The 13,544-nt window shown below is 41.8% G+C and overlaps 1 protein-coding gene across 5 annotated transcripts in view; it reads right to left on the bottom strand.

The window, feature by feature from the left end:
* Positions 1 to 1,670: 1,670 nt before the first annotated feature.
* SIN3A (SIN3 transcription regulator family member A) overlaps positions 1,671 to 13,544 on the bottom strand; it is a 66,074-nt gene continuing 54,200 nt past the window's right edge. For 3 of the 5 annotated variants that reach the window (XM_028706807.2, XM_028706806.2, XM_028706810.2), the window contains 4 exons: positions 12,620 to 12,712; positions 6,353 to 6,447; positions 5,169 to 5,481; positions 1,671 to 4,718 (listed from right to left, as the gene is read on the bottom strand). In XM_028706807.2, the coding sequence (XP_028562640.2) occupies positions 4,488 to 4,718; positions 5,169 to 5,481; positions 6,353 to 6,447; positions 12,620 to 12,712 (732 nt within the window). In that variant the 3' untranslated portion in view covers positions 1,671 to 4,487. The remainder of the gene's footprint in view (positions 4,719 to 5,168; positions 5,482 to 6,352; positions 6,448 to 12,619; positions 12,713 to 13,544) is intronic. The other 2 variants (XM_028706808.2, XM_028706809.2) reach the window with 2 other exon arrangements.

Raw genomic sequence — 13,544 nt, 5'->3', positions numbered from 1 at the left:
TTGGGACCAGAGTTCAGAGTCTCTGTGACTTGCAACTTTGCTCCTGCTGAGCCATCCGGCCTTTCCTCCTCCATGTCACAGTCTTGGCTCACAGTTGGTGTCATGACCCAGGTATGTAAAGTGAGAAACACCCATAACATGAAGTGTGAGAGGGAGCAACAACAAAAACAGGGAAAGCAAAATATTGATTATCAAATATTGCATTTTTTAGATTGTGCACAAATGATTTCCCCACCATAAGAGAAGCAGCATCTATAGACAGAGTCTGGCTTAAAACAAATTGGAAACTTACAACTGAGCACAATCCCTCTTGCTCCCTCCTTTCCAGCTGTTGGGGGCCCTCTGCTGACAGTCTGAAAATCTGCAATAATGAGCATATCCCAGCCCAGTCATTTCCATCCTTGCCGAATATGGAGTCAAGATGGTGACCAGCTTAGTGATGAGGTGCAACAGGGAGAGTAAATTGCTATTATGTGCTGCTTGCTGAATATTAAACCTTTCCATCTAGGAGTGGACACTTCGGACGCAAGAGACAGCAGACTTGCTTGTGCTGTGCCAGAAAACTTCCCAGACAAATCTGCCTGGCTGCTACTGAAGACGATGGACCAGAAAATCCTGGTCTAGTACCAAGGGAGGGGGTGGGGAAGAGAGATCTTATGAGTTGAACTGCCCCATGACAGCACCTCCCTATTCCAAATTTTAATCTAGACTAGACAACTACTTTTAATATTTGCAGCTATGGGACCTCCACGTTAGAGAAAACAGACTAAGAGTGCTGCACTGGAGTGAGAATCTTCCACAGGCTACTTTGTACCTCCAGTAACGAGATTCTACCTTCCAGCACAGCACGTAGCACATCTACACAGATCTTCATTTAGTTGTCTTTTAAGGACGCGAAAGCCAAGTGTCCAAGCTAAAGGCTCAAAAGGGTGGGAAGGGATCTGAATGGAGGGACTGCGGAGAAATTATTCAGGAACCTGTTTCGGTTGCACTTCCTGATTCAATATGCAAACCAAAACACAGTTAATATTTGAAATCTGCACTTCTTCCAATTTTGCAATGCAGTTCCTCCAACCAAAAAGAAAATTTGTACAAAAAGGGTACATTTGGGGAAAGTGCGTACAAAGAGAAAGTCAGTGAAAATAATGTACACAATGCATTTTAGATGGGAAAATTGCTTGCAAAAATGCATGTATTAGGCAAAATCATGTACAGTCAACCATACATCAGGAGAAATGCACACAATTTTGTGTGTGAACTTCCTAAAAAAAGAATTACAAAACAAATGTAGAAATGGAACAAACGGAACTTAAGATTGGAAAAATGAGAAACAGACTGAAACTGAAATTTGCCAATCTGTACTTAGATGAGGCCATACTTCCAATTCTAAAGGGGACAGGCCCCTATCAAACTTCTTCAAATCAGAATCAAGTATACCAGCACCTTTGTACCATATCTGACAAAAGGGAATTACAATCCCAACAACCGAAAACATTTTTGCTCACTGTTGCGCTTGTCTATTGAAGAGAACCAACCCGCTTTGAGCAGTTTTGCACACCAGAGGCAAATGCATGCAAGTCAAGAGCCCAAGCAGCACTTTTCAAGTTCACCCAATCAAGACCTCACCAATGTTTTTGGCCAAGTTTGATCAGGAAGGACCACCAAATCTGTACACGAGTAGCCCTGATATTTTAATGGAAATACTGCACTACAGTCAAGTTTACAACATCTGTATAGAAATCACATGAATAGGTGGCAAAAAGGTTCACATTACAGAATACAAAAAGCAATTTAAAATAAGAACGAAAGTATTTTGCTATTTGTACAGGCCAGGACTAGGAGCTTGGAGCTCAGATGTCAGACATCAGGGTTGGGAGGGTCAGGGGGTGGGGAGAGAGAAATGCTGAATTCTGAAATCCTGCTACAGGAAGGGCAGTGGCCTCCTTTATTTTGCACCTGCAGGGGTTTTTCTTACCCTCAAAAACACTGGGTGAGAAAAAAATCCCACCCTGCTCCACCTGTCTTGTTCAAAATGACACTTGGGCAAAGTGTTTTATCTTCTAACTTGGTAAAAAGGTCTAAACTGATAGTTTAAATATACATAGAAGAGGTACATCTGAGAAGCTGTTGAGAATGAGGAGCAGGGGAGCAGCACAAGCAAAATGGAACAGGACACAGTAGTGTTGTCATCCCCCTCTTTTAAAAGGGCAAGGGAAGGAGACATGGGTAAGTTAGCTTATTGCTGGCATACCATAAGAACTCCCCAGCTGGGCTCCACTCCTTGCTTTTACCGCTGCAGGTCACATTCCCCTGTGCAAACCTGCCTCTTACTGCAGAGGCCCAACCTGCACCTCTACACTGTTCTCTTAAGCTACAGGGAAGAGAGAGATACTTACACAGGTCCTCTTTTTCTCCTCTCTAATTTCTTTGCCTTGGACCATGACAACACTGTTCTGAGAGTGTGGACAGCTACTTGCTGGGATACCTGGAGAGATGTAAGTTTGGCAGATTTGGGGAGAAGACAAATACCAGAAAGCCATATTTTTAAAGGTCTCTTGGTTTTGTCACTTTGTACAAGCAACCAACGCCTCCTTGGAGGAGGGCACAAATGTTAGGTTCATTGCCATTTACAAAACCCACAGCAACTTTTTTTAAAGAGAGACCTTCATATCTTCAGTTTTTGTTCGTGCCATCTATAGTAAAAAAAAATGTCCCTGCTTGTGTATGTTACTGGTGAAACCACAAAAGGCCACCCCTCTTTTTTCCTATGGTCTTGCATGTGCGCTCTCTCTCTCTCTCTCTCTCTCTCTCTCTCTCTCTCTCTCACACACACACACACACACACACACACACACACACTCTTCTCTCTCTCTCTTGAGCAGCTCTGTCAAATACTGGTTTGGTATTTAGGATATTTTCTTCAACAATGAGAAGAATCACACAAGAAAGCACAATCAACCCCAAACTAGGGAGCTCAGCAACACTTTCAAAAAGTGCAAATTCTCTGAGCTGGAAGACTAGGTGGATAATAAAAAAACTACCCAGCAAAACAATCTCCCCAAAACAAACAAACAAAAAGAATTTAAAAATTCTGATATATATTATCATTCATATATCACATAGGCTGCTTAAAATACGAGTCATGTAATCCCACTACACACACATTCTCATTCTCTCTCACACGCATAACCTTTTTTCCCTTTCCATGAAGAATTTTTTTTGTTGGGTTGGATGCCTCCCTGCCCGCAATTGGTAGCCATACATCTCTCAGAACAGAGTGAGGGAACCAGCAAGAACACATCTTTCTCTGGTAAGAACCAAGATGTATTATTATTATTATTAATAATAATAATAATATTTTTGTATTTTTGTATTTATTTATTTTTTTAAAAAAGGAACAAGTTTCCACACAAAGCACTACAATGATAACTCCCTTTGGTAGAAAGTGTAATAAAAATGTCTCTGTCACTCTCATCTGTAGGTACTAAAACCTGAACCTGAAGCCACCTGGTACTAAGGTACACAAGAAGCTAGTATAGTTATACTAGCACATCAAGCATACTTTTTCTTTAATAAAAAAACAAAAAAAAATTGACAAGTATGTACATTTATTTACAAAAAAAGAGGGGGGGGAAACCAGTTTGATATAGGTTGTTGCTATTGTGAAAGCTTGTGTTGTCTGTATAGGGGTACTGTGTAGGTGAGAGGAAGTGTTTGTGTGAAAAGCTGGTGCATGGCACTAAGAGAGACTAGTAAACAAGCAGGTTCAAAAAAACAAAACAAAAAACAAACCCCAAACAAAACGATCGTTCCACTGGCACTGGAAAGGACTGACCGATCTTAAATGGTTTGTGTTAAGTCAGGCACCCAGATAGCAAGGAAGGAACTGGAGAGAAAAGAGAAGGGGGCAGCAAACTCAAGAGCCAATGTTTCCGCCATCTGGACTGCTGAGCCCTGAGAGCCAATGGAAGGTTCCAGAAAGTCTGCTGCCTACTCCTGTTGAAGCTGGGGACTGGGCATTTTGGAGATTCCCAACCAAGATACTCTGGCTGCAAGACTTTTTTTCCTTTTTCTTCTTGGGGAGGGGGTGTTCAAACGCACCACATCTTGTCAGGCTATTCAAAGCCCCCAGTTGTCACTGATGCCCATGTGGCTGGGAGAACGCTGCTGGTGTGTGTACAGGCAAGATGGTCTTCTCTACAGCGACTTGGACACCTCAGCCTCCCTCATGGCATGGAGCATGCGTGTGATCTCAGCCTCTGGGCAGCAGTTCCAGCTTCCGTTTCTCAGGATGGACATTTCCAAAAGTTGCCCCCCTGGGGCAACAAGATGTACCAGCTATGAATTAGTCCAGAAGTGGCTGTTGTTACGGAGATAACAGCGAGGGGCTGGGGAGGAGGCAGGAGGAAGGCATCTTCCTTGTTTTCCTTGATGAACCTGCACGAAATGTGCACCCACAACTCGGCCTTTTCCTATTCCCCAGGAGTTTAGGGCGTCTTGAATATTGTGCCATATTTGACCCGGTACTTGTTAATGCTCACAAAGTGAAGGTCCTCTGTGTCGCAGGTAGTGGTGCAAGGCACCAAGCCTTCCAAGCCCTCCCCCATTAGCCACTTGCTAGTTTCAGCTGCCATTTCACGGGTCACGTGCTCCTTGGTCCACCTGTCAACCCAGGCCTGGAATCGCTGGTGCAGCCTTTTGCTCACCCTCTCATGGGACTACGAGGAAGGGAGAAAACAAGAGAAAGCTTTAGTGACTGGCATTAGGCAGTGACGCCTTGGTCAGACATGCATGCCTGCTTAGCACATGTACAACCCTCTTTTCCCTCCATGTCACAATCTGCATATAGTCTAATGGACACAGGTTTTCTGCCAGAAAAAGTGGCTCCTATTACACATACTAAGTGTACCATTGAAGTGATCCCCCTTTACTGGCAACAAGGCAAGCCAGTGTATGCAGAATACAGTGAGTTCCCAGTTGATCTCCCAGTAAGATACGGACCAGACCCTGAAACCTCTGGTCATAAACACAGTTGCTTTGATGAACAGTGATGCAAGCAGAGGGCTGCAGGGGAAATGAACCCAAATACCACTGTATCCTGGCTGCCTGCAGCTTTCCCTTGAGGAGAAGCCACAGCTGCTCACCCCACCCACTTTGCTCAGGCCTACCTGATGGGCACGCAACAGAGCAGTCCTCCTGTACATGTAATCCTCCGATTTGATCACGTACACCATCTTGTAGGAGTTGAGCTTGAATTTGCACTCCAGTTTGTCCAAGCTCTCCACGTTCTCCAAGGGCTTCTTGCTGATACCCTCCTTCCCGTCCTTCTCCTGCTGCTCCCGACCCCGCTGACACTTGCGGATCCGCCTCAAGTTCCTGTAAAGCAGAGAGCCCCTGCTGGAATTAGCACCCGCCTCCCTCATCGGGCTGGACGTTGTGGCTCGCGGGGCCTGCTCCTCAAAATCCATCACACTGCTCGTGCTGAATGACGATAAGAGCGTAAGGGATGATTAACACATTTAACGTTGCCGTGGTTGCCTGCATCCTCCTCCACTTGCTGAAAAACTGCTGGGGAAAGGAGCAAATCCCCTCCCAGCAGAGTTCAGCCCAAGCTGAGAGGGGAAGGGTGATTCCCAGGCACTGGCTAAATTGGTGCTTGACCTGCACTGCGGAGGAGAAACTCCTGTTATACATAAACCATCCTTTTTTCCTGACCAAAAATGTGATCTTTGATATGCTACCAAGGCACATTCATTCAAAGAATTGCCACAAAAGCTCATGATGATATTTGCTGGCTAATTTTTCCTCCTCAGTACAGGCAAGCATTAGATCAACCAGTCCTTGTGACCCACTCCTTTCCTCTTTGCTTGCACCAAGCACTCGGTGAAGGGCCTTCCACCACAAGGAGAGGGAGACATAGACAGACAGCTACGGCTGTTTTTAATGTGTGGATCAGCACTTAGCCACAACCATGGGAGAGCTTCAAAGCTGTTTACAAAGTCTGTACACAGTGCAATTGCATGAAGCTGAAGCAGGGTTGTCCAAGTACATATTAGTGACCACCCCGATCTGAAACATTTCCTATTTCTGCTTTGTTGGGGTTTTTTTTTTGGGAGGGGGGGGAGCAGCTAAAGTCACAAGAGCAGAGGCCTACAAGGAACTCTCAGACTATTATGATTATGATTATTATTATTATTAGCAGCAGCAGCATCACACAACTGCCACCATGTTCTTTCCAGCTGCCAGCTTCCTACAGTGACCCTAGGCAATGGGGCTATGATCTCCAGAGGAAATGCATGCCTCAAAATGACCCATTAGTTCTTAGAGTAATGCGCAATATCATTTCACTCACCTTGGCAGAAATACTGGCTTCTGGGCCAGCTGTTCCCGTAGTTCAGGAGAGGTAGAATCAGAATTGACATACCGATCCACATAGTCGGTCCAACGCTGAAATAGAACACAGAATAAAGAGATGCACCAATGAGCTCCCTTTAACAGAGGAAGCTTTCCTACGCTGGTACCCAAGGATGAAGGACCATGCACGCAGCCCCACTTCCGAGGAGCTTCCATTCCCCTTCTGTGTCCAGGGCAGCTGCCTACCAGCTTCATCTAGCTGAGACCCTACCTGCCTGCAGACTGTCTCGCCAGAGTGGTGCATGCTCTAGTTATCTCCCGCTTGGACTACTGCCATGCACTCTACTTTGAAGGTGACCTGGAAACTACAACTAATCCAGAATGCGGCAGCTAGACTGGTGACTGAGAGTGGCTGCCGAGACCACATAACACTGGTCCTGAAAGACCTACATTGGCTCCCAGTACATTTCTGAGCACAGTTCAAAGTGTTGGTGCTGACCGTTTAAAGCCCTAAATAGCCTCAGTCCAGTATACCTGAAGGAGCGTCTCCACCCCCATCATTCAGTCTGGACACTGAGGTCCAGCTCTGAGGGCCTTCTGGCGATTCCCTCCCTGTGAGAAGTGAGGTTACAGGGAACCAGGCAGAGGGCCTCCTGTGGCGCCCGCCCTGTGGAATGCTCTCCCATCAGATGTCAAGGAAATAAGCAACTATCTTACTTTTAAAAGACATCTGAAGGCAGCCGCCCAGAATGGCTGGGGAAATAATAAATTATTATTATTGTTATTATTGTTATTATTGTTATTAATGTGACACTCATTATTTGTAAAAATAGAGCTGGGGAAACCCTGTCTTATTTGTTTTAGAACAGCAGAGGTATGTGCCACTTGAACTTTAAAGCAGGGATAGAATAATCTGCTTAAAATTACTGTTCAATGGCACAAATGTTACAACATTTATAAGTAGCAACTCACTGATCTTGGTAAGCCTAGATTTTATAGAATTTTGTTAGTGCAAATGAATCTGTAACTTTCAGGATCAAACTTTTGAAGTTTAGTTCCATTTTTGAAAGAACTCACACTCCTTTCCCTTACATTAGTCACAATGAAAGCAGCCTGAACCATTTCATGTTAAGGACAATATATTGCTCTTTCACTTGTATTGCTAAAAATATTGCATTATTCACCCCGAACTTGAGGGACAAAGGGTATAAAAAGAATCATAGAATCATAGAGTTGGAATAGACCACAAGGGCCATCGAGTCCGATGAGACAAAGGACAAAGTAAAAAAAGGAGGAGTAGTGATTTATGCAAAGGAAAATCTATCACCAAAATTAAAATTTAAAGATGAACATGGAAGAATTTTGGCAATTGAAATTCAGTCGCAAGGAGAGAGATTCTTAATTGTAGGGATTTATGCACCAAATGAAGGAAAATCGGAATTTTTTAAAAAGCTACATGAGATTTTGCTGGACTATTTGGATTATAACTTGATTCTGATGGGAGATATGAATGGAGTGGTTTCAACTAACATGGACAAAGCACAGAAACAGGTAATTACCAAGGATGGTAGACTACCAAAGACCTTTTTGGAAATGACAGATACCATGGATCTAATTGATACTTGGAGATTTAAGAACCCTCTAGAAAAAGAGGGAACTTTTTTCTCTGAGGCAAAAAAGACATGGACAAGGATTGATCAAATATGGGCAACCAGAGGACTGGCTCCGAAAATTACGAAAGTGGAAATTTGTCCTAAAACTTGCTCCGACTATAATGCAGTTAAGATGGATTTGAAACTAATGCCAACTGGATCCTTTAGATGGAGAATGAATGACTCTTTATTCAGAAATGAAGATATGATTAAAAAGGCCCAAAAAACCCTGAGAGATTACTTTGAAATAAATTTGAGTACAACGGTCGAGAAAAGAGTAATATGGGACACAAGTAAAGCTGTCATGAGAGGATTTTTGATACAGCAGAACGCAATTAGGAAAAGACTACAAAATGAGAAAAAAGATAAAATCTTGGAAAAAATAAAAGAAGGTGAAAAGAAACTGAGATTGAACCCAAAATCACAGGAGATTTTGAAAGAGATAAAGCTACATCAAGTACAGTACATGAAATTGATGAATCAAGAAATAGAGTGGAAAATTAAACAAATGAGACAAAAAACCTTTGACTCAGCAAATAAATGCGGGAAACTGTTGGCTTGGCAATTGAAAAAAAGACAAAAATTGAATACCATAACAAACTTGGAAGTGGAAGGAAAGAACATACAGAACCCAGGAGAGATAAGAAAGTGCTTCCAGAGGTATTTTAAACAGCTGTATACACAGGAGCCGCAGAGAGAAATAGACATTGATTGCTTTTTGAAACTAAATGGTTTACCAACAATTTCACAAGAAAATAAATTAATGCTGAACTATAAAATAACGGACCAGGAAGTAGAATCGGCCATTCAGAATATGCAATTGGGCAAGTCACCAGGTCCGGACGGTTTGTCCGCGAAGTACTATAAATCACTGAAGGATTGGATAATACAACCATTAAAGGACGTTTGCAACGAGATACTGGACGGGAAAAAGGCACCCGAGTCGTGGAAGGAAGCATATATCACACTTATACCAAAAACAGAATCTGAAAAGACACAGCTTAAAAATTACCGCCCCATATCCCTACTTAATGTGGATTATAAAATATTCGCAGACATTTTGGCTAAAAGATTGAAAAAAGTATTAGCTGAAGGAATTCATAAAGATCAAGCGGGCTTTCTCCCGGGCAGACATTTGTCTGACAATACAAGGAATATCATAAACATTTTGGAGAAACTACAAGAGGACATTAATACTAAAGCTGTTCTTATATTTGTGGATGCAGAGAAAGCTTTTGACAACATTTCTTGGAGTTTTATGAAGAAAAATCTACAAGGGATGGGGGTTGGTCAGGGGTTTGAGAATGGTATAGGTGCAATCTACTCAGAGCAAAAGGCCAAGCTAATTGTTAATAATGTGGTAACAGAAGAATTTAAAATTGAGAAAGGTACACGACAAGGATGCCCAATCTCCCCATTGCTTTTTATATCTGTGTTAGAGGTCTTGTTAAATATAATTAGAAGGGACCAATTGGTTAAAGGCATACAGGTGGGAGCAAAACAGTACAAATTGAAAGCATATGCAGATGATTTGGTATTGACACTGCAGGAACCAGAGTCCAGTACAAAAAGAGTACTGGAATTAATTCAAGAGTTTGGGAAAGTGGCTGGTTTTTAAACTAAATAAAATGAAAACTAAGGTGCTAGAGAAAAATTTAACAGACAGTGAGAAAGAGAAATTCCAGAGAGAGACAGGATTAACTCTGGTCAAGAAAGTGAAATATTTAGGGGTGAATTTGACAGCAAAGAATGTCAACCTATACAAAGATAACTATGAAAAATGTTGGTCGGAGGTGAAAAGGGATTTAGAGATCTGGTCGAACTTGAAATTGTCATTGCTGGGCCGAATTGCTGTTATAAAGATGAATGTATTGCCTAGAATGTTATTTTTGTTTCAAGCATTGCAGATTATAGACAAGATGGAGTGTTTCAAGAAGTGGCAGAAAGACATTTCAAGATTTGTCTGGCAGGGCAAGAACCCCCGAATAAAATTTAAGATTTTAACTGATGCTAAAGAAAGGGGTGGGTTTGCCCTGCTGGACTTTAAATTGTATTATGAATCAGCTGCGTTTTGTTGGCTGAGGGAATGGCTACTTCTTGAAAATACGGATGTTTTGGATCCAGAAGGTTTTAATAATGCATTCGGATGGCATGCATATTTGTGGTATGACAAGGCCAAAGTACACAAAGCATTTAAGAATCATATTGTTAGACAATCCCTCTTCAATGTCTGGATAAGATATAAGGACTTATTGGAAAACAAAACCCCAAGGTGGCTGTCTCCAATGGAAGCGAAAGCTTTGAAAAAATCCAATATGGAGGCCAATTGGCCGAAGTATTGGGAAATTTTAGAACAAGGAGACAAGTTGAAATTACAGAGTTTTGAAAAGCTAAAGAGCAAGGTGCGTGATTGGCTCCATTATTATCAAATAATGGAGGTTTACAATTTGGATAAAAAAATTGGTTTTCAGATGGAAAAATCAAAACTGGAAACACAGTTATTAGACTCCAAAAGTAAAAACTTGTCAAAAATGTATAACTTGCTGCTGAAATGGAATACTCAAGATGAGATGGTGAAATCAGCTATGATTAAGTGGGCTCAGGATGTTGGACATAATATTATGGCGGCTGACTGGGAACAGTTATGGACCACTGGTATTAAATTTACAGCATGTAATGCTTTAAGAGAGAACATTATGAAAATGGTTTACAGATGGTACATGACACCAGTCAAGCTAGCAAAAATTTACCACTTGTCTGAAAATAAATGTTGGAAATGTAAAGAGGCTGAAGGAACATTCTTCCACCTTTGGTGGACATGCCCAAAGATCAAGGCCTTTTGGGAAATGATCTATAATGAAATTAAAAGGGTATTTAAGTATACCTTTCTGAAAAAACCAGAGGCCTTTCTCTTGGGCACGGTCGGCCAATTGGTGCCAAAGAAGGATAGAACTTTTTTTATGTATGCTACGACAGCAGCAAGAATACTTATCGCAAAACATTGGAAGACACAAGATTTACCTACCCGGGAAGACTGGCAGATGAAGATGATTGACTACATGGAAATGGCAGAAATGACCAGCAGAATTCGAGATCAGGGAGAAGAGAAGGTGGAAGAAGATTGGAAGAAATTCAAAGACTATTTACAGAAATATGGCAAAATTAAAGAAGTTTAGAAAGAGACTGGTATTAAACAATTTGACTTTGCATAAGCTGTTTTCAGATTATGTGTAATATATTATTATGAAAAAGCAGGTAATGTTAAATCAGAAGGATTTGCTAAAACAACAAATTAAAATAGAATGCAAAAAGGGAGGCGAGAGGAAGTCAAAGGAACAAGGAAAGGACATTTTGGAAAGTATAATTTTATGTGCTGTTTTCATTTTTTGTTTTTATATGCCTGATTGTGCATCTTTTTTACTTGTTTTGTATTTTTTCTTTTTTGTATTTGTGTAGTGTGTAGTGGTTTTTGTTGTCATTGTTATTGGTATTGTTGGGTTGTTGAGTTCAATGTTAAAATTTCAATAAATATAATTTTTTTTTAAAAAAAAAAGGGCCATCGAGTCCAACCCCCCATCAGAGCACTCCTGACATACGGTTGTCAAGCCTCTGCTTAAAGACCTCCAAAGAAGGAGACTCCACCACACTCCTTGGCAGCAAATTCCACTGTTGAACAGCTCTTACTGTCAGGAAGTTCTTCCTAATGTTTAGGTGGAATCTTCTTTCTTGTAGTTTGGATCCATTGCTCCGTGTCCGCTTCTCTGGAGCAGCAGAAAACAACCTTTCTCCCTCCTCTATATGACATCCTTTTATATATTTGAACATGGCTATCATATCACCCCTTAACCTCCTCTTCTCCAGGCTAAACATGCCCAGCTCCCTTAGCCGTTCCTCATAAGGCATTGTTTCCAGGCCTTTGACCATTTTGGTTGCCCTCCTCTGGACACGTTCCAGTTTGTCAGTGTCCTTCTTGAACTGTGAAATAAGATTAGACCCTTCTGGCTTTGGCAGTGATCTTTGGCAATGCACAACAGTATCTTCTATGAGTAGCCTTGGCACTGAATAATTATGTTGTGTGAACCTAAATATTTTGGAAGGACTTTTTGTTTGCTTTCAAGCCTAAGAATGCATGCAGTCATTGTTCCGCATGAAGACGTCATAGAAAAGCACTGGGCAACTGCAACTAAATATTGGAAATTGTTTGAGGTTCACCTTGTCTTGTTGTTTGTATGTAATGCTTCAAAATGCAATGTTTGGAATTAGGCACCTACTATGGCTAATGTTTTCAGCTTGCTTTTAAAAAATCAGTTATCTAGCGGTCACGAATGTTTCTGACCTGAAAGCAACTCATCAGATGAAGCCTGAATATACTGACTTGCTTGCCTTTGTAAGGAGTTGTGCACACATATAATCTACTCATATTCTGAAGATAAACAGCAGCATCTGCTTATTACTATACACAGAAAAACTATACATGTTAAAATCTGAAAAAATCCACATAATAGAACCTGGACCTATTTTTACTGCACCTGAAGCGCTTCAGTAAAAATGCATATATGTTCCTTTGATAGCTGAAATTAAGAGCCACCAACCAACAGCAGTCCTTTTCTTACCTCAGCCTCAACAGGGTCATCAGAGTTCTCCTCTTCTGTGTCAAGCAGCTCAATAGTTAGCTGAACATGGTCTCTGCTCTGAACAAACATCAACTGCACAACAGAAGACAGTACTTCAGTAAGGAGCTCAATAATCCTCAGAGTTTTTATTAGGTACCCAAAGCAATATACATGCTATACAGGCTGAACTTGGCCCAGCAATGTAAAGCCACCTTGTTAGAGATCGAAGAAGGTTCAGATAAGCAGAGAGCTCACTTGAAAAGTTCTCTGCTGGAAGTCTACAGATGAGTCAGCCACTATCACCATAGCAACCATGAGTTTTCTTTAGGCTAGCAGCCTCCATCAAGAAACTGCATTATTTTGCCCTTAAGGTGAAAGTGAGGGAATTGCCCTCCCGGCTGCTAAGCCATGCTGCAAGACCAGGCTGGACTGCTGAGTCACTAATCCTGCAAGTCCTTCAATTCACTGAGCAGGGGGGCTGGGCATTGCATTTTTAAATTAGTTCTGTGGCTACACTTTTCTGCTTCTCACCACCCCAGCTGTCTTTCTTCAGTTTCTGCTTGTTTCCCAGACTTGCTGACTACAGCAGGAAGCACTTCAGCTACAAATGATGGTACTCTTCCCCCAACCCACAAGTTTGGGTTTGAGGGGGAAAAAGAGAAACCAAAAGCTTTATATCAACTTGCTCCAGCCTGTAGGGACAAATTTTTTAAAAAAGGGGGGGGGGCATGGAAATTGCTGCAGGGAAGCAATGGGAACACAGAGCGAACTTCAGTGGAAGGAAACATTTTATTTAACAGCATTTTGATCTCAGGTGCAAATGAAGCTCTGGGTAGTGTGAGTGCAACTAAAGAATGTCCATGCGCAAGGGAACTAGAGAGTTGTAGAGGAGAAAAATAATTGTGAAGAGCTGGTGGAAAAAACT

This window comes from Podarcis muralis, chromosome 14, assembly GCF_964188315.1.
Source record: "Podarcis muralis chromosome 14, rPodMur119.hap1.1, whole genome shotgun sequence".
Classification (NCBI taxonomy): domain Eukaryota; kingdom Metazoa; phylum Chordata; class Lepidosauria; order Squamata; family Lacertidae; genus Podarcis; species Podarcis muralis.
Note: the sequence above shows the minus strand (reverse complement) of the source record. Positions and strands in the feature narration are given on the sequence as shown.